Below are 21519 nucleotides of genomic sequence, written 5' to 3'. Positions count from 1 at the left end.
GAGGAAAGGAAGAACAAGAAGCCTGGCCTTGCCTTGGCTTTGTCCAACTAGTTCTTAAGACCCCAGAAAAGGTAGAAAGGGAGGCACCCCAGTTTGAGGTTGCCTCCCACAACTACTGAGACTAGGTATTAAGGAAGCATTTACTCACAAAGTGTGTAAATATTTTTCTTAGGGAAAAAATACTGATAACACATAGAACAATGTGCACATTCAGTCTTGGCACGTTTCCTTCATCCAATATAACCAGTTTCTAAACTGAAGACTTCTGTATATGTATCTTACTGTGGATGACTTGTGTCAGGATGCATTTCTGGATCATCTTTGGAGGACAGTCTTCAAGCAGCCTCTTTTCCTAGTATCCCACCCCTCAAAAAGCAGACCTGCTTCCTCATTGGCACAAGAATAAGTCATTCTCGTTGAGTGACAACATAAGTAGCTATATTTACTTCTAAAAGCCAAGCCAAATGACCAATCTGTGGGTTGATGAGGAAAGGCTGGCCAATAAAAATTAAGTACCTATGGAGTTTTTGATTTTCAAAGAAAAATGAAGGGCTGACTGGGTTCTAATCCCTGGTAGTTAAAAATGACAGGCTGTTCAATCAAAATACATCACTTCCCAAGATTTCATGTTCACATTACTCTCACTATGGCGGGGGGGGGGGGGGGGGGGGGGGGGGGGGCGGGTTCCCTACCTGGGTGTGTATTCAAGGGATCTGGGTACATTTTAATTCTATCTGAAAAAAAGCAGGAAGAAAAAGCTGTTAAAATAATCATTTGGATATCTCCTTCATTAGCAAATTGTGTGTGTGTGCAGCTTAGAGGACTTCATTCACACCCTAGATAACTATAGTACAAAATATGACCCAGTGCACTGAACCCCAAGTTCCTTGTTTCTTAAAGAGAAGGAGGGCATCAGGTGGGATAGTGTGACTTGGGTAATTCCCATGCCCATTCCAGCTATATAACATTTTGTGATTATGATCCAGCCTTCATTTTTCTTCCCCTCCTTACCAGCTGGCCTTCCATCTTAATGGAAAGCCGTGCAAGAAAAAGGAAAAAATTCCAAGTTGCTGCCAACTTTGGTGAGAGGTCTGGTTTGTGGAGAGGTTGGTAGGTTGCTAAGTTGAGATCTGAGTCTCTTCTAACCATGTCAGTGATCCACAACCTTCCTCATTTCTCGGGGCTTTATGCTAAAAGCAGCTCCTGGAGAACTATAATTGTCCTATAATCGTGGGAGGAGAAAGATCATTCTCCTCTGGTAAAAGTACTTCAGAAACAGAAAGCAATATTGCAGTCAAGTTCACAGAACTGATGGGGGTATCTAAAATGTCCAAGGGTGCTGGACGATACCTTGAATGGGCCATCCAAGATCATCACTATGGCCCTTTATGAAACCATTAACAAACTCTCCAGCCACACATACATTCAAATACATTCCAGGAGACACTGAGTTCAAGAGCACGGACTGTCCTTTCCTTCTTTATATCCATGACCCCGCACAGGGTTGGCAAAAGTTCAAAACTCAGGAAATATCTGTCAAATGGAACAAAAAGGATGAGCAGCACAGCCTTCGGTCATCAGCTTCACCAGTCAAGCCAGTGGCAGCTTTCCATCTTAGTCAGTTTGTAATCACATAGCAATTAATTAAGCAGCTTTAATCTCTTAAGGGCATTTTTAAGAGAAAATGAACAACAAAAAAAACACAGAAGGCATTCATCACTAGTGCTTCCTCCAGGCAAAAATTCAGAGATTCCATTTAAAAAAATAAATGAAGCCATTTACAAAAGGTTTTCTTGGGAAACTTCAGCCAAAAAGAATCAACCTTCTAAAAAAAGGCAATTATATGAAAGGGGCCAGGGGCTGGATACATAATCCCCAAACTTGACATCAACCCAACAGGCCCAGGTAACTTCTCTCCAGCAGATACAATCAATGGATCATGAACATGTTCCCAAAGTATCTTGTTTAAAAGGGCTTCGAGCCCCCTTCTCAGGAACCACATTTCTTGGATTTCCCATTAGAATGACCTCCATCCTCCAACCTCTCATAACTTCCCCTTTAATAAGAAAAAACACAATCCATATACACAAAGAACAGAGTAAACAGAACATGGGAAATTTCTATGGTGAAGCAGATTCCAATGATTTGTGAGAAATGTTTGTTTTGTGAGATAGCGTATCTTTCATTCTAGCTCACAAACCCTCCCCATCATTCTGTTTTCCTTCCATGTCTTTTTCTCTAAAGAATTCATGTCAAAAAAAAAAAAAAAAGAATTCATGTCAGCAACTCCATCTGTGACCAACTTCACAATTAAGCAACAGGGGAGGGGAATTCTTTCAGAAAGAAGTATTCAGGTTTTAGTAGTTAAGTATGGGAAGCATGTTAAAATACAGATAATATCTTAGTGGTTTTACCCTCCTCCAAAGCCAGGAAGATGAAAGATTAAGCCTCCTCCTTCCTTAGCCTAAACTACTTTGCCTATATTTGAAGGACTGCTGCTCAGCTGGAAGTCTGGAAACAACTGTCAGTACCATTCAAGGCTCCACAGTAGGTGGTCATTAAACTGGATTCAGCTTTTGGAATATTCACGTAACAAATTTTCACTCTGAAACCTGGCGCTAAAAGTTGTTGCTACTACTAAGCAATTTCTTAAAATGAAAGTATTACTTTGGGGAAATATTTAAAATATATATCTTTTCTATTAAAAATATTCATCTTTTTTCCAAAAACTAAAATTAGCTCCAACTGAAAAGTGTTTTTCAAATTACTGGAGATACAGAAAAAGGTGACAAGTGGAAAAATAAGTGTCTTTGCTACTACCAATGAGACTAGCCTTCCAATAACATTTACTAAGACTGAAAAGGAACTCCATGAAATGGCAGTAACTGACGTCTTCTCTGAGGGCATTTAGTAAGTCACCCTCCCTATCCTCTACAGACTACTGCCAGCTTTTCTATCCTGGGCACCAATATGCCCTCCATCGGCTTTTGGAGGGCCTATGTTGCTGGGAGGACCTAAAACTAAAGTGGTATGAATATGAAGTAATGAGATTGGTGTATATTTTTTAAACATCTGCATGTGTGCACGCACAGACACACAGAACACATATATTCAGGTGAGTGACACTCCCCACCAAAGTAGTCAATGAGGAGGTCCCACACATCTCAGTGATTACCCAGGTACTTCAGACATCTCTGGAACTCCTCTGGGAATTGTGTATGAGTTGCCCAAGAAAACGGCTCTGGTGCTTTACAGCTGCGCCTCATTTCTGACTCCAAACCCTCTTGATAACTTACTTTCTCTTCCAAAGGTTCCCAATAGCTTCTGACTAGTTTCAAATTAAAATTCTCTTTCCTATAACCCAAAGATTAAAGAGAAGAAGGGAGGCAAATCTTCTGAGAAGAATCAAAAGTAGGTGATACAGTAAATCCTTTGTGATCTGGATAAGTGAGTCATTGTTCTGAACCTTAGCTTCTGCCTTAGTAAGAGAAAGAAGCTGGAATAGACAACCATTAACGTCCTTTCCAGTTTGAATATAGATGTCTAGATGTCTCTAGACTTTGAGGACAGTTCCAGAAATGTTTTCACCAATGACGGCATCATTGGAAAAACTGTGCAGCATCCAGCTGAGGCCACCGGAGGGGGACAAGGTACACCGGGATACAGAAGATCTGAGAGGTTTGTTAAAATGCCAGTCACATGACTTTATAGTAACAGCGCATACATGCACAGGGAATGCCAGCCCACCAGATTCCCTAAAATCCTATCCTAATCCCTACTCTCAAGGAGCCCAGATGGGCAGAAGCACCAAGCTCCACCAGAGATGCAAAAGACACACGGTGTCACCTGCTAAGGAGAGGAACCCCAAAGGTCCATGGGACTGAACTGACCAGCTGCACCAGCTAGACACCGTGTCTCCACAGTAGGGAGTCGCAGTACTGTTCTTGCTTGACTTCTGCGCAAGTTTTTTGGATTTTAGAACAACACTGCAGATAACTCTTGTCCAAAAGGAGAGTAATAATGAGGTCCAATCATAGTTTAGCTAACAGAGTGGAACCCCAGGAAAACAGAAGGCTGTAAACTGGAGGGATGTGGATAACTGTACAGTATATGTTTACACTTCCAGTCAATCTCAATTATCTGCATGTGGATTTTGCACAATCAATATTCAAAGCCCAGCCAGCTTTCTCTAGGCTCCCCTGGTGTGTCCTTGGATTGCTGTCCATTATGGCAACCTCTTAAGTGTGGAAAAAATCCATGGGATTTGTTGTCGGGAGACCCGGCAATCAGTCTGGGCTATGTATGCCCTTAGTAGCTGAGAGAACTTGAACGTCTGCAATGCAGTTTCATCATCAAAAACGGGCTAATACCACTTACATGTGAGGTCTCCTGAAAAGACCAAATTAAACAATGACTATGAATGTGGTCTGTCAACTATATAGTATTAATCAAATGTTATTTTTTTAAACAAGGAATGTAAATTAACTTTTGTAGAAGCATAAAAACTGATTTCATTAGGTATATTTACTTGAAGCAAAGCTAAGGGGGAACACAATCTTTCTGGATCTGGCAAAGAACTACACTGTTGCACTTCTTGGGGGGGTGGGGGGAGATGGAACTAATTTTTATCTGCAAGGCTGATTTAAAACACCACCTGCTGAAAGAAGTCAGGAGGTCTATCAATGTAAGAAGGCATCCCCTTTCTCCTCTACCATCTAACCCTGGCCACTCTGCTCCTGAATCTCATGCCAAGCAGGTGCTGCCAGATTTGGCCCGGATGCCCTAAGGGGTGGGCCACCCTAGGGAGTGAGGAGTGCTTCTGGCCTGGGTCACAGGGAGGCAGAGACGGAGTTCCCTTGGATATAGTCTACAAAGGCCCCGAAACCTCTCAGAATCATGTTTGACAGTGTTTTGCCATTAAAAGAAACCCAAAGTGAGAACACTCATTTCTTCGGTGTAAATCATCAAGTTCAAAGACCTCTGAGAAAAACAGGTAACACTGTTCATCAGGTGCTACTTGGCCCCCGCCATGCTACTGGACCGCAGGAGATACTGATCCACGCTTCCTTTTCGCCGACTCACAGTCCGCCTCTCATTGTCAAACATGCGCTGCAACTGCAGAGCCAGCTGCCGGTCCTCTTCCTCTTGCTGCAATTTCTGCTCCATCTCTCGCAGCACTGGGTCTGTTGGGGCCAGACCCACCTCACCACTGCTTTGTCGCAGTTTCTTAAGGGAGCCATTCTGTTCCAGGTGCTTGGTCTTACAGCGTCTTTTCCTGCCCCGACGCAAAGAAGGAAGTGGCTCCTCACCTAGGCTGTCTGCCAGAACACCATTAGGCAGATCAAAATGATTCACTGTCTTCAACTGTTTCTTTGTTTTGAGGACCCCACCCAAAACACTGTTTTTAGGTAGCACTGAGTTAACTGCCGAGATTTTCATAGTTGCTGTTATACAGGTTTTATCTAACTTGGCATCTGGGGATGACCCTGACCTTTCCAGCTGCTCTCTCTCCAAAGAAGTCCCACTGGCCCCCACTGGGAGTTCTGAAGAGCAGCAGGTTTCCAAAGGGATCTCAGCGTTCTTTTTACGGTCACCTCCCTGTTCTGCTTTTGTCTGGCTAGCAGAGGAGAAATGATCAAGGTCAGGGGCGGTAGGTCCTATACACTCAGAGAGAACTTGCCCACTGGACAGTCTTGTATTTAAAGCCAGAAGAGGCTTCTCCTTGCTAGACTGGGTAACTTCGGAGACCAGTAGGTCATCCCCTGTTTCTGGAGCCAGGGAGGTGAGGGTGGCTTTTGAAAGGGTCTTTTTGATCTGCCGTTCCTGAAAGATCTGCTCCCACTTTTTGAGGATCCGTGGACTAGCCTCATAAGAAGTCTGCTTCTGCAGGCTTCTGTTTAGGTTGCGGGGTGTCGATTTGATGATGAGGGGACTCAGCACGCGGCCATCAGGGAGCCTCTTGGGAGGAGTACACGGTGAGCAGACAATGGGCTTGAAATGGTTTAGTTCTTCTGAGATGCTGTCGTTACTCTCAGGGCTGATAGAGCGTTCTGGCTTATGTAAGGAAGCCAAGGATGACAGGGAGCTGAAGGGCAGACGCTTTTCAATGGTTAAGTCAGGGGCCGAGAGGCATCGGTTGTTTTGGGTGGACAAAAGGACACCAATGATGGGGTTGGAGGTCGGGGTCATGGTTGTGACCTAAAAGAGATTAAAAAGATTATGTATACATAATTTTTTTCTTCATCATTCCTTCTTGATGGTAGAGGGGTAGAGAAGAGAAGGATAAGAAAAGGGTGATACAAGCCTAAGAAATGTAGAAAATCCCTAATTTAGAGTGCACCCACCATTTAGAGAAATTCCTACACATGAAACAAATAATGAGATTGAAAATCTTTATGAAAAAACCTCATCTAGAATTTTTAAGAAGGTTTTTCTAGGAGCCCTCATTCTACCTATCTTGCTACTAATTCAAACTCTCTTCCTTCACATCTGTTTTGTAAAATTCTCCAACATAATGAGTTTGGCTAGGATCCATTGTGCCTCTTCTCTGAAATCGTTCTTTCGTGGCCATGTGCAGGAGGTTATGGGACGGGACGAGAGAGCCCCAGGAGAAGCCTGTGTCTGAGGTCTACCTTGGCTTTGCTGGTTGGGGCTGCTCTGAGTCTGCTCTTTGCTCTGTCCTGACCAGTGTCACTGCAGCTCTGACTCCTTTCCATCTTGGAATTTAGGTTCCTAAAAGAGAATAAAGACAAATAGTCAACCGTAGCCTATGATTGCTAAGGAAAAAAAAGATGACAATCTCTTCTGTGCTTTCAAAGCTATGCAGCTATAACAGAAAATGTATTAATTAACAAAATAATTCTAAGAACAAATCCTGTCAAAAGAGAGAGTTCTCCAGAGAGGACATTTGGTTTAAGTCTTTAAACTTAGATTTAGATCCAAACTTAGATCCTGCCTAAATAACACAAAACCAAAGGCTATTTTACTCATGCTTAGAGAAATGTAGGGGCACCTCACCTTCCTTAATAGAATGGATACACAGACTTCCCTGGTGGTCCAGTGGATAAGAATCTGCCTTCCAATGCAGGGGATGCAGGTCTGATCCCCTGTCAGGGAACTAAGATCTCACATGCCTCAGGGCAACTAAGCCCATGTACTGCAACAAGAGCCCAAGCTCCACAAGAGAAGCCCCTGTGTGCGCAACTAGACAAAGCCCATGCACTGCAACAGCCAGTGCAGCCAAAAAATAATTTTAAAAAATAATCATTTAAAAAATAGGATGGATACAGTATTAAATCATGTTTAGAAACATTTTTTTTTCCTTTGCTTAGGCCCAGACCTCTTCTCAAGCAATCTAAATCATCCATGAAACAAATATTTAAGTACTTACAAAACACATAGCAATGCACTAGATTCCCATGTAGGGAATAAAAATTAAATATACTCTCTCCCTTAATCTACTACATTTAAGCTTCCAAAGGCCTATATCCTGGTGATTAAGAGATTTCAACATCACAAGATTTGCCTTGTGCATTATGATTTTACAACGCAAACCAAAAACCAAAGTAGCTGTACTGTAACCCTGATCTCACTGTGTGACAGCTCTACTCAGCAAGCATTCAACATACACTTACTATACGCCAGTCCCCTGTGAGCACTACCTGGGCACTGGAAATACAGAAAAGAATGAGGTACAGTCTAGGTCTTCAAGGAATCAGTCCAGTGGAGCAAATAATTCAATATAACACAGTTAAATGGTACAATGAAAAATTATGCCTAATAATTTTGCCTAATAATGGCATAAAAGAGAGTTATTAATTAATTACCTGGGATGGAGTGAGAACAGGGTTGGAAAAGCCTTCAGTGGCATATATATTTTGAAGGATAAGTAAGAATTTACCAGAAGACAAGGTGGACACTTAGCCATGTTGATGATCCCAAACAGAAATTATTTCCTTGAGTGATTTTATTTAGCTCTGGAATGGAGTAGTCATATCTACTCTTGTGAGCAAAAAATTTAAAATTTTATGATAGCAGATTAGTTCAGAGAAAACTTATAAAGGAGGTAATGAGGTACATGTTCTCTCCCAATTTGGGACCAGTCTGTTGTTCCATGTCCAGTTCTAACGGTTGCTTCTTGACCTGCATACAGATTTCTCAAGAGGCAGGTCAGGTGGTCTGATATTCCCATCTCTTGAAGAATTTTCCACGGTTTGTTATGATCCACACAGTCAAAGGCTTTGGCATAGTCAATAAAGCAAAAATAGATGTTTTTCTGGAACTCTCTTGTTTTTTCAATGATCCAACGGATGTTGGCAATTTGATCTCTGGTTCCTCTGCCTTTTCTAGATCCAGCTTGAACATCTCGAAGTTCTTGGTTCATGTACTGTTAAAGCCTGGCTTGGAGAATTTTGAGTATGACTTTGCTAGCATGTGAGATGACAGCAGTTGTGCAGTAGTCTGAGCATTCTTTGGCATTGCCTCTCTTTGGGATTGGAATGAAAATTGACCTTTTCCCATCCTATGGCCACTGCTGAGTTTTCCAAATTTGCTGGTATATTGAGTGCAGCACTTTCACAGCATCATCTTTCAGGATTTGAAGTAGCTCAACTGGAATTCCATCACCTCCACTAGCTTTGTTCATAGTGATGCTTCCTAAGGCCCACTTGACTTCGTATTCCAGGATGTCTGGCTCTAGGTGGGTGATCATACCATCATGGCTGGCTGGGTCATGATCTTTTTTGTATAGTTCTTCTCTGTATTCTTGCCACCTCTTCTTAATATCTTCTGCTTCTGTTAGGTCCATACCATTTCTATCCTTTATCGTGCCTATCTTTGCATGAAATGTTCCCTTGGTATCTCTAATTTTCTTGACGAGATCTGTAGTCTTTCCCATTTTATTGTTTTCCTCTATTTCTTTGCATTGGTCACTTAGGAAGCCTTTCTTATCTCCCCTTGCTATTCTTTGGAACTCTGCATTCAGATGTATATATCTTTCCTTTTCCCCTTTGATTTTTGCTTCTTTTCTCAGCTATTTGTAAGGCTTCCTCAGACGACCATTTTGCCTTTTTGCATTTCTTTTTCTTGGGAATGGTCTTGATCACTGCCTCCTGTACAATGTCATGAACTTCCATCCATAGTTCTTCAGGCACACTGTCTGTCAGATCTAATTCCTTGAATCTATTTGTCACTCCCACTGTATAACTGTAAGGGATTTGATTTAGGTCATCCCTGAATGGTCTAGCAGTTTTCCCTACTTTCTTCAATTTAAGCCTGAATTTTGCAATAAGGAGTTCATGATCTGAGCCACAGTCAGCTCGCAGTTTTGTTTTTGCTGATTATATAGAGCTTCTCGACATCTTCGGCTGCAAAGAATATAATCAGTCTGATTTCAGTGTTGATCATCTGGTGATGCCATGTGTAGAGTCTTCTCTCGTGTTGTTGGAAGAGGGTGTTTGCTATGACCAGTGTGTTCTCTTTGCAAAACTCTTTTAAGCCTTTGCCCTGCTTCATTTTGTACTCCAAGGCCAAACTTGCCTGTTACTCCAGGTATCTCTTGAGGCCAAATTTGCCTGTTAATTCCAGGTTATCACTTGACTTCCTACTTTTGCATTCCAGTCCCCTATGATGAAAAGGACATCAGGGAGGCCCGGTGTGCTGCAGGCCATGGGATCGCAGAGTCGGACACGACTGAGCAAGTGAACTGAACTGAACTGAACTAGAAGGTCTTGTAGGTCTTCATAGAACTGTTCAACTTCAGCTTCTTTGGCATTAGTGGTGGGGGCATAGACTTGAATTACTGTGATACTGAATGGTTTGCCTTGAAAACGAACAGAGATCATTCTGTCCTTTTTGAGATTGCACCCAAGTACTGCATTCTGGACTCTTCTGTTGACTGTGAGGGCTACTCCATTTCTTCTAAGGGATTCTTGCCCACAGTAGTAAATTTAATGGTTCAGTTCAGTTCAGTTGCTCAGTCGTGTCCGACTCTGCGATCCCATGGCCTGCAGCGACTCCATGAATCACAGGCCTCCCTGTCCATCACCAACTCCCGGAGTTTACTCAAATTCATACCCATTGAGTCGGTGATGCCATTCAGCCATCTCATCCTCTGTCGCCCCCTTCTCCTCCTGCCCCCAATCCCTCCCAGCATCAGGGTCTTTTCCAATGAGTCAACTCTTCACATGAGGTGGCCAAAGTACTGGAGTTTCAGCTTCAGCATCAGTCCTTCCAATGAACACCCAGGACTGATCTCCTTTAGGATGGACTGGTTGGATCTCCTTGCAGTCCAAGGGACTCTCAAGAGTCTTCTCCAACACCACAGTTCAAAAGCATCAATTTTTCAGTGCTCAGCTTTCTTCACAGTCCAACTCTCACATCCATACATGACCAATGGAAAAACCATAGCCTTGACCAGACGGACCTTTGTTGGCAAAGTAATGTCTCTGCTTTTTAATATGCTATCTAGGTTGGTCATAACTTTCCTTCCAAGGAGTAAGTGTCTTTTAATTTCATGGCCGCAGTCACCATCCGCAGTGATTTTGGAGCCCAAAAAAATGAAGTCTGACACTGTTTCCACTGTCTCCCCATCTATTTCCCATGAAGTGATAGGACCAGATGTCATGATCTTAGTTTTCGGAATGTTAAGCTTTAAGCCAACTTTTTCACTCTCCTCTTTCACTTTCATCAAGAGGCTTTTTAGTTCCTCTTCACTTTCTGCCATAAGGGTGGTGTCACCTGCATATCTGAGGTTATTGATATTTCTCCTGGCAATCTTGATTCCAGCTTGTGCTTCTTCCAGCCCAGCGTTTCTCATGATGTACTCTGCATATAAGTTAAATAAGCAGAGTGATGATATACAGCTTTGACATACTCCTTTTCCTATTTGGAACCAGTCTGTTGTTCCACGTTCAGTTCTAACTGTTGCTTCCTGACCTGCATACAGGTTTCTCAAGAGGCAGGTCAGGTGGTCTGGTATTCCCATCTCTTTCAGAATTTTCCACAGTTTATTGTGATCCACACAGTCGAAGGCTTTGGCATAGTCAATAAAGCAGAAATAGATGTATTTCTGGAACTTTCTTGCTTTTTCAATGATACCTAAATTAAATTTGCCCATTCTGGTCCATTGTATTTATTTTTTTTTCATTCTGGTCCATTTTAGATCACTGATTCCTATAATGCCGATGTTCACGCTTGCCATCTCCTGTTTTACCACTTCCAATTTACCTTGCTTCATGGACCTAACATTTCGGGTTCCTATGCAATATTGTTCTTTACAGCATTGGACTTTACTTCCATCATCAGTCACATCCACAATTGGCTGTTGTTTTTGCCTTAGCTCAGCGTTTTCATTCTTTCTGAAGCTACTTCTGCACTCTTCTCCAGTAGCATATTGGGCACCTACCGACCTGTGGAGTTCATCTTTCAGTGTCATATCTTTTTGCCTTTTCATACTGTTCATGGGGTTCTCAAGGTAAGAATACTGAAGTGGTTTGCCATTCCCTTTTCCTGGTTAAATTTACTCATAACAATGCTGTTTTTGTTTTTTGTTTTTTATGCTACTGCAAATAAAATTGCTTTCCTAATTATATTTTCACAGTGTTCACTGCTAATATAAAAAATGCAGCTGATTTCTGTGTGGTGTTCTTGCATCCTGCAACCTTCCTAAATTTGTTTATTAGCTCTAATAGTTTTTTCATGAATTCCTTAGGATTTTCTATGAGTAATACCATATCATCTGTGAACAGAGATGTGAAAGGAAGAATACTTCCTCCTCTGCAATCAGGATGCTTTTCTTTCACAGTTTTACTGAGCTATGTTTGACATATATTGTGTAAGTTTAAGGTGTACAAACTGTTGGCATTTGATACACACACATTGTGAAAGGATTCCATGGCAAGGTTAGTTAACACCTCCGTCACCTCACGTAATTACCATTTATTCTGAGGTGAAGAACATTTAAGACCCACTCTCTTAGCAGCTTTCAAACACATAAATACAGTATTGTTAAGTATAATCACCACACTGTACATTAGATGCCTAGAACCTATTCACCTTAGAATTGGAAGTTTATACCCTGTGACCAACATTTCCCCATTTCCTCTGCCTTCTGCCAACCCCCTGTTTTTATGAGTTTGACTTTTAAAGATTCCATATGTAATTGACATACAATATTTGTCTTCCTCTCTGACTTAACTTTGCTTAGCACAATGCCCTCAAGGTCCATCCACACTGTTGAAAATGGCAGAATTTTCTTATTTCTCATGTCTGAGTAATATTATATATACATATATGTATCTTACATTTTCTTTATCCATTCATCCATGGACGGACACTTGAAGACTGTTTCCATGTCTTGGCTATTGTGAATAATGATGCAATGAATGTAGGAGTGCAGATATCTCTTCAAGATTCTGATTTCATTTCTTTGTGAATATACCCAGAAGTGGAACTGCTGGATCATATGGTAGTTGGAATGTTTGCTTTTGAATTATAGAAGTACCTTAGATATTTTGGATATTAATCCTTTATCAAATATATGATTTGCAAATATTTTCTCTCATTCCATAGGTCGCCTTTTCATTTTGCTGACTGTTTCTTTTGCTGTGCATAAGTTTTTTTAGTTTGAGGCAGTCCCACTGACATTTGCTTTTGTTGCTTAGTGTCATCTCCAAAAAATGACTGCTAGACAATGTCAAGGAGCTTTCTTTTACAGGTTTTACCCATTCAGGTCTTATTGGTTAAAAGTTTAATCTATTTCAAGTTAATTTTTATGAGTGATACAAAATAGGGGCCCAATTTCACTTTTTTGCCTGCAATTTTCCAGTTTTCCCCAGCACCATTTATTGAAGAAACCATCCTTTCTCCACTGAGTTTTTTTTGGCTCTCTTGTCTCATATTAGTTGACTGTGTATGCATGGGCTTATTACTGAACTCATTGGTTAGCTCTAATTAGTTTTTGGTGGAATCTTTAGGATTTTCTTTTCTTTAGGATGATATAAGATGATATCATCATAAACAAAAACAATTTTACTTCTTCCTTTCCAATTTGGATGCCTTTTATTTGTTTTTCTTCCTTGACTGCTACAGTTGGGACTTCCAGGACTATACTGAAGAGGAGTGGTGAGAGTGGGCACCCTTGTTTTGCTCCTGATCATAGAGGAAAATCTTCAAACCTTTCACTCATGAGTATGTTACCTGTGGCCTTGTCATATACGGCCTGTATTAGTATGTTCCTTCTATACCCAATTTGTTGAGAGTTTTTATCATGAAAAGATGTTTGTATTTTGCTGAACACTTTTTCTGCATTAAGACCTTACAATTTTCATTTTTCATTCTATCAATGTGGTATATCACATTTATTGATTTACCTATGTTGAACCACCCTTGTGACCCAAGGGTAAAACCAGTTGATCATGGTGTGTGATTCTTCCAATGTGTTGCTGAATTCAGTTTGCTAATAGTTTGTTTGGAATATTTATATCTGTATTAATCAGGGATATTGACCTCTAGTTTTCTTTTCTTATAGTATCTTTATTTGGCTTTGGTATCAGGGTAATGCTGGGTTCATAAAATGAATTAGGGAGTGTTCCCTCCCCTACAGTTTTTTGGAAAAGTTAGAGAACGGTCAGCATATTAATTCTTCTTTAAATGTTTGGTAGAATTCACCAGGGAAACCATCTGGTCCTGAGTTTTTCTTTGTTGGGAGGTATTTTACTACTGATTCAATTTCATTACTCATTATTTATCTATTCAGATTTTCAATTTCTTCATAATTCAATCTTGGTAGGTTGCATGTTTTTAAGAATTCATCCATTTCTTCTAGGTAATCTAATTTGTTGGCATATAATTGTTCACAGTAGTTTGTTGGGCTCCTTTGTACTTCTGTGGTATGGAGTGTGATGTCTCCTCTCACATTTCTGATTTTTTTTTTTTTTTTTGAGTCTTTTTCCCCTTAGTTAGCCTAACTAAAAGTTTAGCAATTTTTTCTTTTCAAAGTATCAGCTCTTGGTTTCACTGGTCTTTTCAGTTGTTTTCCTGGTCTCCATTTATTTCTGCTCTGGTGTTTGTTATTTCCTTCCTTCTGCAATCTTAGGCTTAATTTGCTCTTCTTTTTCTAGTTCTTAGAGGTATAAAGTTAGATTATTTGAGCTCTTTCTTTTCCTTAATAGGTCTTCCCTGGTGTCTCCATTGGTAAAGAGTCTGCCTGCAATGTGGGAGACTGGGGTTTAGTGCCTGGGTTGGGAAGATCCCCTGGAGAAGGAAATGGCAGTCCACCCCAGTATTCTTGCCTGGAGAATTCCATAGACAGAAGAGCCTGGTGGGTTACAGTCCACGGACTCACAAAGAGTTGGACACAACTGAGTGTCTAACACTTTCACTTTCACGTTTTTCTTAATATAGGTGTTTATCATTATATACATCCCTCTTAGAACTGCTTTTGGTGCATCTCATGTGTTTTGGTATGCTGTGTTTCCACTTTTGCTTCTTTCAAGGTATTTTTTATTTCTCTTTTAATTTCTTCTTTGGCTAACAGGTTGTTCAGGAACATGCAGTTTATCTCCCTTTATTTGTGAATTTTCCAGTTTTCCTCCTCTTATTCATTTTGAGTTTCATACCATTCTGGTCAGAAAAGATACTATTTATGATTTCAACCTTCTTAAATTTGCTGACCTGCTTTGTGACTTGTATGATCTATCCTACAGAATATTCCATATGCACTTGAGAAGAATGTGTATTCTGTTGTTGGGTGGAATGTTCTATATATGTCTGTTTGGCTCATTTGGTCTAAAATATAGTTCAGTTGCAACATTTCCTTATTGATTTTCTGTCTGGGTGATCTATCCATTGTTGAAAGTAGAGTGCTGAAGTCCTCTACTAATATTTGTATTGTTGTCTATTTCTCCCTTTGGATCTGTTAGTATGTGCTTAAAATATTCAGGTGCTCCAATTTTGGGTGCATATATTATATGTTTATGATTATTTTATCTTCTTGATAAATTGACCCCTTTTAATGCCTTTTTGTCTGCTATTACCATTTTTGGCTTAAAGTCCATTTGTCTGATATTAAAATAGTTATTCCCATTCTCTTTTCCCACTTTGGTTTTCATTTGTATAAAGTATCTTTTCCCATCCTTTTCACTTACAGCCTACCTGTATCAGCAGAGCTGAAATAAGCCTCTTGTAGGCAGTATATAGTTGAGTCTTGTTTCTTTATTCAACTTGCCACTGTATGTCTTGTGATTGGAGAATATACTTCATTTACAGTTAGAGTAATTATTGATAGGTAAAGATTTACTAATGCCATCTTAGTCAGTTCCTAGTAGTTCTGTACTTGTCTTTCTCCTTTAGCCTTCTCTTGTGGCCTGCCTTTGTGAACTGCTAATTTTCTATAAAAGTAGGCTTTGACTTCTTTGTATTTTTTGTGAATTTACTGTAGGTTTTTGCTTTGCGGTTATCATGAGGCATAAAACATGAGGCATAAAACACAGATATGAGAGTCTATTTTATGCTTGATAACAACTTATCTTCAATCATGTACAAAACTTTATGCTTTTACTCTCCCCCATTTTGTTTCTGATGTCACAAAACACTTCATGTCTTTTTATATTGTGTATTCATCAACAAATTAGTTTAGCCATAGTTATTTTTCATCACTCTTATCCTTTTAACATTTATACTAGAGTTAAGTGGTTAATTGAGAACTTCCCAGGTGGCTCAGTGGTAAGTGATTAATGAGGACAGCCTGCCTGCCAACACAGGAGATGCAGGTTTGATCCCTGGGTCAGGAAGATGCCCTGGAGAAGGAAATAGCAATCCACTCCAGTACTCTTGCCTGGAAAATCCCATGGACAGAGGAGCCTGGTGGGCTGCAGTCCATGGGGTCGGAAAGATTCAGACACAACTTAGTGACTAAACAATAACAATAAATGTTAACACATCACCATGTTACATTATTATTCTTAATCCTAACCCCTCCCAGCTAGTGACTATTCTAATGTTTAGATCAGAACATCTCTACAATGATAGTTTTATCAAAGGGGCAGTGAGGGGTGTTTCCTTGGTGCCAACTGATGCCAACCTGACATCAGTTTTCCTTAATTAGTAACCTCCCTTTCTCTCTGGTTGTGAAGACCACTGCCGTGTCCTGCCCGCTATCTGCTGCACACAGTGGGATGTCACTCTAGTACCTTGCTTCAGACATGGAAGATCCCTCTTTAATCCCATTAAACCACTCATGTCTGTATTCCTGCCTCTGGGCTCTTTAGTCTTGAGGCAGGGCAAATACAGGCTTGCAGACCTACAGGGTACAGCTCAACAGACACTGGGAGCATGCACAGGGAGCTGGCCACAGGGTGAGAGCATGTGTGAATGAGGCATGTGGAACCACAGGCCGACGGGGAGGATGCACAGGACAGGTATCCCCAGTGGCTTCTGGGTGATGTCTGTAATGTAATTAGTAAGAGCTTCATCTCTTTAAAACCCTCTGGAGTCCTATCTACTGCTTTCCCAACCTGTTTCTTCTGCTCAGTCATAGAGCTCAAGATTCAATACCCTGATTGAGGCAGGAGAGAAATGGACTTCATCTACAGTTGGAGCCTTTTAATTGGAGAGTTTATTTACATTTAATGTAATTACCGATAAGGAAGGACTTCTGCCACTTTTCTATTTGTTTTCTACATGTCTTACACCATTTTTATTCCATAATGCCTTCAATAATGCCTTCTTTTGTGTTTGATATCTCCTACTGTAACCATTTTGATTTTCTTCTTATTTAACTATATGTGTTATTTTCTTAGTGGTTGCCCTAGGGATTACAATTAACATCTTATTTGAAAGCAATATTTCAAATTAATACCAACTCAATTTCAATAGCATATATGAGCTTTTTTCCTATATAACTCTACTCTCCCAATGTTGTTATTATCACATGAAGGTCACAAAAATCATGAGTGTGAAAATATTGTGGAAACTATCAACATAACATATAGATATTATTATTATTTCAGTATTTGGTCAGATTAAGAGGCTTTGATGCTGGCTGAGAACAGTCAGCAGTAAACTTGATAATGTTCCTAAGATTTAAGAGCTCAAACAATACCTTTGCTAAACAGGAGAAGTAACTACACCTCCCACCTTTGTGCACATCCATTTCTATATTCCCAAGCCCTAACAAGTACCTGGAACACAGTGAATATGTTTAATAAATTTCTTATAAGTGAATAAAAATATGTACAGAAATACCTATGACCTCCTTAAGGAAAGGAGAGAAAACCTCAATATTTATTAGGAATCTATTATCTGTCAGGTATTGTGTGTTTTAAATATATTATATCTCATTTAAACCATATAGGGACCCTGTAAATCAGCATCCCCAATTTTATAGACAAAGAACTGAAGGAAGTGATTTTTTTTTCCAGGTCACACAGCTGAAACCAAAGTTTAACATGAATCTCCAAAATTCTAAGACATGTGCTGTTTCTACTTCAGCATACTGATCTTACAGTCTGCTCTAGTCTGCCACAGAACAGATCCAGCATATCTAGGGAAGTTCTCTTTTCCAAACACATAATGAAGTCGTAAACAAGAGAAAGCAGCATTGTCTGAAAGGTTACTAGCTTAAAATTTCCACTGCCAAGGGACCAGATGGTTTCTGGGATGTCTAGTTAAGCTAAAAATACCCACAACCACAATGAATCTGACTTACAAACAAAGAAGAGGAGGAGCAGCCAGTGTAAACATGCAGCTGGAAAGCTAGAAGATTTAATGCTTATAGAACACTGCTTACAGGGTTTTCAAATGGAAATACATGATATAAAACATGAGACAGCTCATGTTATTAATTGCTTACTCATCACTCTCTCACACATACCCATACCACATTAGTTTCTTCCCCCACCCCCCCACATTATTTTCTTAATCAAACTCTTGGGCCTGGCAGAGCTGAGTCCCACCAAGAAGCTGAAGGCAAGAGAGGACCCTCCTCCCAGCCCCTAACCTGGATGTGTGAGGCCCCTCACCCCAACACATACGTACTTGAGTAAAAGCAGCAGCAGCCTCCTAGGGCCCAACTGTAGCTGCCATGCATCCAGAAATGGGCAAGATTTTGTTACAATCCTTCCCTTGAATATTTATTACTGGGTTATCTGCCTTGTGTACACTAGCATTCTTTTTAAGTGTACAATTTAATGGTTTAAGTATATTCACAGAGTTATTTAACCATTACCACAATTTTAGAATATTTCCATCACCTCATAAAGAAACCTCATACCCTGTAGCTATCACTCCTAAACCCCCACTTCTCCTCCAGCACTAGGCAACCACTGACCCACTTTCTGTCTGTCTGTGTTTGCCTACTATGGACACACACTGCTATTTGTTTGCTGATGGATGGGACCATTGTTTCCACAGCTACATTTCAAAAGTAATGCAAAAGGATTTGAATTCCCTCAAACAACAGGATAACTGGGCAGCTTCCCACCCAACTCTATACAACTTTGTGGTTTTTTAGAACAAGATAACGTATAAATTATTTAAACCAACAGAAAGAAGGAAGCTCTCTGTTACAAAGGTAGATCATTTCAAGACAAAGATCTAAGTGCAGAGTCTTTTGTCATAGGATTTTGACAATGGTTTGCTAGAAAGAGCACAGGTTTGTGGAGTCAAGAGAGACCTGAGTTCCAATTTCATCTCTGTCACTTTACTGAAGTGAGAAGTTCTAGGGCGAATTGCTTAATCTCTTTGAACTGCATTTACCTTAGCTGAAAAATAAGAATGTTAGAAATCTTACAGGATTAATGCAGGATCTAAAGGAAATGAGGTATGTAAAGTACTAAACCACCAGTATATTCCTATTTTAGTGTGATAGAGATTCAGTTCAGTTCAGTTTTTGCTACACCTTGGACTGCAGCATGCCAGGCTTCCCTGTCCATCACCAACTCCCAGAGCTTACTCAAACTCATGTCGATTGAGTCAGTGATACCATCCAACCATCTCATCCTCTGTTGTCCCCTTCTCCTCCTTCCCTCAAGCCTTCCCACCATCAGGGTCTTTTCCAATGAGTCAGTTCTTTGCATCAGGTAGCCAAAGTATTGGAGTTTCAGCTTCAGCATCAGTTCTTCCAATGAACATTCAGGACTGATTTCCTTTAGGATGGACTGGTTGGATCTCCTTGCAGTCCAAGGGACTCTCAAGAGTCTTCTCCAACACCACAGTTCAAAAACATCAACTCTTCGGCATTCAGTTTTCTTTATAGTCCAACTCTCACATCCATATATGACCAATGGAAAAACCATAGCCTTGACTAGACGGACCTTTATTGGCGAAGTAATGTCTCTGCTTTTTAATTGCTGTCTAGCTTGGTCATAACTTTTCTTCCAAGGAGTAAGCGTCTTTTAATTTCATGGCTGCAATCACCATCTGCATTGATTTTGAAGCCCAAAAAAAAAAAAGTCTGACACTATTTCTACTGTTTCCCCATCTATTTGCTATGAAATGATGGAACCGGATGCCATGATCTTAGTTTTCTGAATGCTGAGTTTTAAGCCAACTTTTTCACTCTCCTCTTTCACTTTCATCAAGAGGCTCTTTAGTTCTTCTTCACTTTCTGCCATAAATGTGGTATCATCTGCATATCTGAGGTTATTGATATTTCTTCCGGACAGAGAGATTACTGACACCTCTAAAACCTACTACTTAAGTTCCACATCACTTCTCCTTAGGCTCTTTCTTTTCCAACTGTAGCTGCCATGCCTACATGAAATCCATACTTTTAACAAGATCTGTCCTCTTAACCAGTTCATCTACTTGATTTCTGTTCTTTTATCCCTCCCCCAACACACACACATGCACATACACACATGCACACATACACACACGATCTGCCCTAGACCATCATTAAGCCTTATGGTTTCTTTTAAATCACTACCTCAGTTTTCTCTCATAGTCTCTTTTCCCTGACAGTTATTGTTTGGACTATTCTCCACATATAACTTGCTAAATCCTATCCTGAGATTTTTTATAGAACTCACCAACTGCCCTTACCCCTTCCATTTCATGCCCTGGCCACATTTCCTCCACCCTTTAAAACCCTACTTTAAGCCACTTCTAGATACTTCAATCTTAGAGGTGAAAAGAATCTTAAATCATTCAGTGAAATCCCCTGCCCAGCAAGCAAAAAGTAGGGCATAACAACCTGTATTTTACATAAATCATATAAAATGAGGTCAACTGATTTTACTCAAGCTCACACTACTATTTCCCTAAAACCTCCCAAGACTGGCTTCTCCATCCTCACACCTCTCTGGCTTGTCTCTTTTCATCAGTTCTAAAGTTAGTCCTCCAGTATCACATCATTTATATGTCTGGTATCTGTCAGCTGAAAGAGTTCATATTTTCATGTGTTTGTTTTAAAAATGAGGAACAAGTCAGGATAGTTTAATTCATCCCAACACTAACTGGGCATGCAGTTATTATGACTGACTCAGGAGTCAGTCTCTGTCTCTCTCTTCTTACACATATACCTTACAGGAAACACAGACACTGCAAGGTTCTTTTGCTGAGCCCCACTCTGAACCACAAACTCAGGCTTAAGGTATCGGAACATGAGCAAACAAAATAATGTAGTTAATTTCTACTTAATTAAGGCCTAATTATGACTTGGTGTAATATAGGCTTTTCTCTTACAGAATCTATAAAAGGATCCCCATAAGCTACTGCTAATGCATTAAAGGGAAAAGTTAACTTTATAGTATAAAAGCTTTATCAGTGTGGTCACTAGGTCCCCCCCACCCAAATCCCATATTAATCCTATAGAATCTACTCTAAACAACAGCCACCAGCCAATCTGTTTCCTCCACAACTCCCAGAGTCCTCTCCTAGAGACCCTGCAAGTTTGACAATTCTGACAAAAAGCCTCCTTTAACCTACCCACAGGCACAAAGACCTATATCATTAAACACTTCACAAGTATTTACTGAGCCTCTACTGTGGGTCAGGTACTGTACTAAGTACTGTGAATACAATGGCAAACAAGATTTTTGCCACTGCTTGCCAAGGATTTAAAGTCTAGTGGGAAAGTGACTTTATAAGCGATTTTATAAAAATAGGGATCTATAAGAAGGTCATGGGGGACAAAAGAGTACAGTGGAAAGAGCCAAGAAATCTAAGTTCTAACTCATCGTCCTTCTATTCTAGCAGTCTAAGATTTGGCAAGTCATGTTTTCTTGCTGGCCTTTAGTCTTTTCACTCTGAAATAAAGGAATTAGATAAGACAATATTTATGGTCCTTTTCAGCTCTGGGTTCTAAAAGAAGATAACAAAATAGTGGCAGCAATACTCACTGAAGACTTAACATACGCCAGAAATCTCACCAGGCACCGTCTGCGTCACTTACAGTTTTGTACAGCGGTACAGGCAATACTGCCTCACTTTCCTTTTTTCATTTTTTAAACTAGAAGGAGGACAGACAATTTGACAATATTTTTTTAATGGTTATATCCTATTTCCCAAGTAGAAGTT

The 21519-nt window shown here is 40.2% G+C and overlaps 1 protein-coding gene across 1 annotated transcript in view; it reads right to left on the bottom strand.

The window, feature by feature from the left end:
- Positions 1–1636: 1636 nt before the first annotated feature.
- The window catches only part of RNF169 (ring finger protein 169), an 82793-nt gene continuing 62910 nt past the window's right edge, over positions 1637–21519 (bottom strand). Inside the window, exons 5-6 of the mRNA XM_043482735.1 lie at positions 6633–6732; positions 1637–6198 (exon numbers count right to left, since the gene is read on the bottom strand). Coding sequence (XP_043338670.1) covers positions 5014–6198; positions 6633–6732 — 1285 coding nt within the window. The 3' untranslated portion in view covers positions 1637–5013. The remainder of the gene's footprint in view (positions 6199–6632; positions 6733–21519) is intronic.

Source organism: Cervus canadensis, chromosome 11 (assembly GCF_019320065.1).
Source record: "Cervus canadensis isolate Bull #8, Minnesota chromosome 11, ASM1932006v1, whole genome shotgun sequence".
In the NCBI taxonomy this organism is placed as follows: domain Eukaryota; kingdom Metazoa; phylum Chordata; class Mammalia; order Artiodactyla; family Cervidae; genus Cervus; species Cervus canadensis.
The sequence above is the reverse complement of the archived record's forward strand: the minus strand, read 5'-3'. Positions and strand labels throughout refer to the sequence as shown.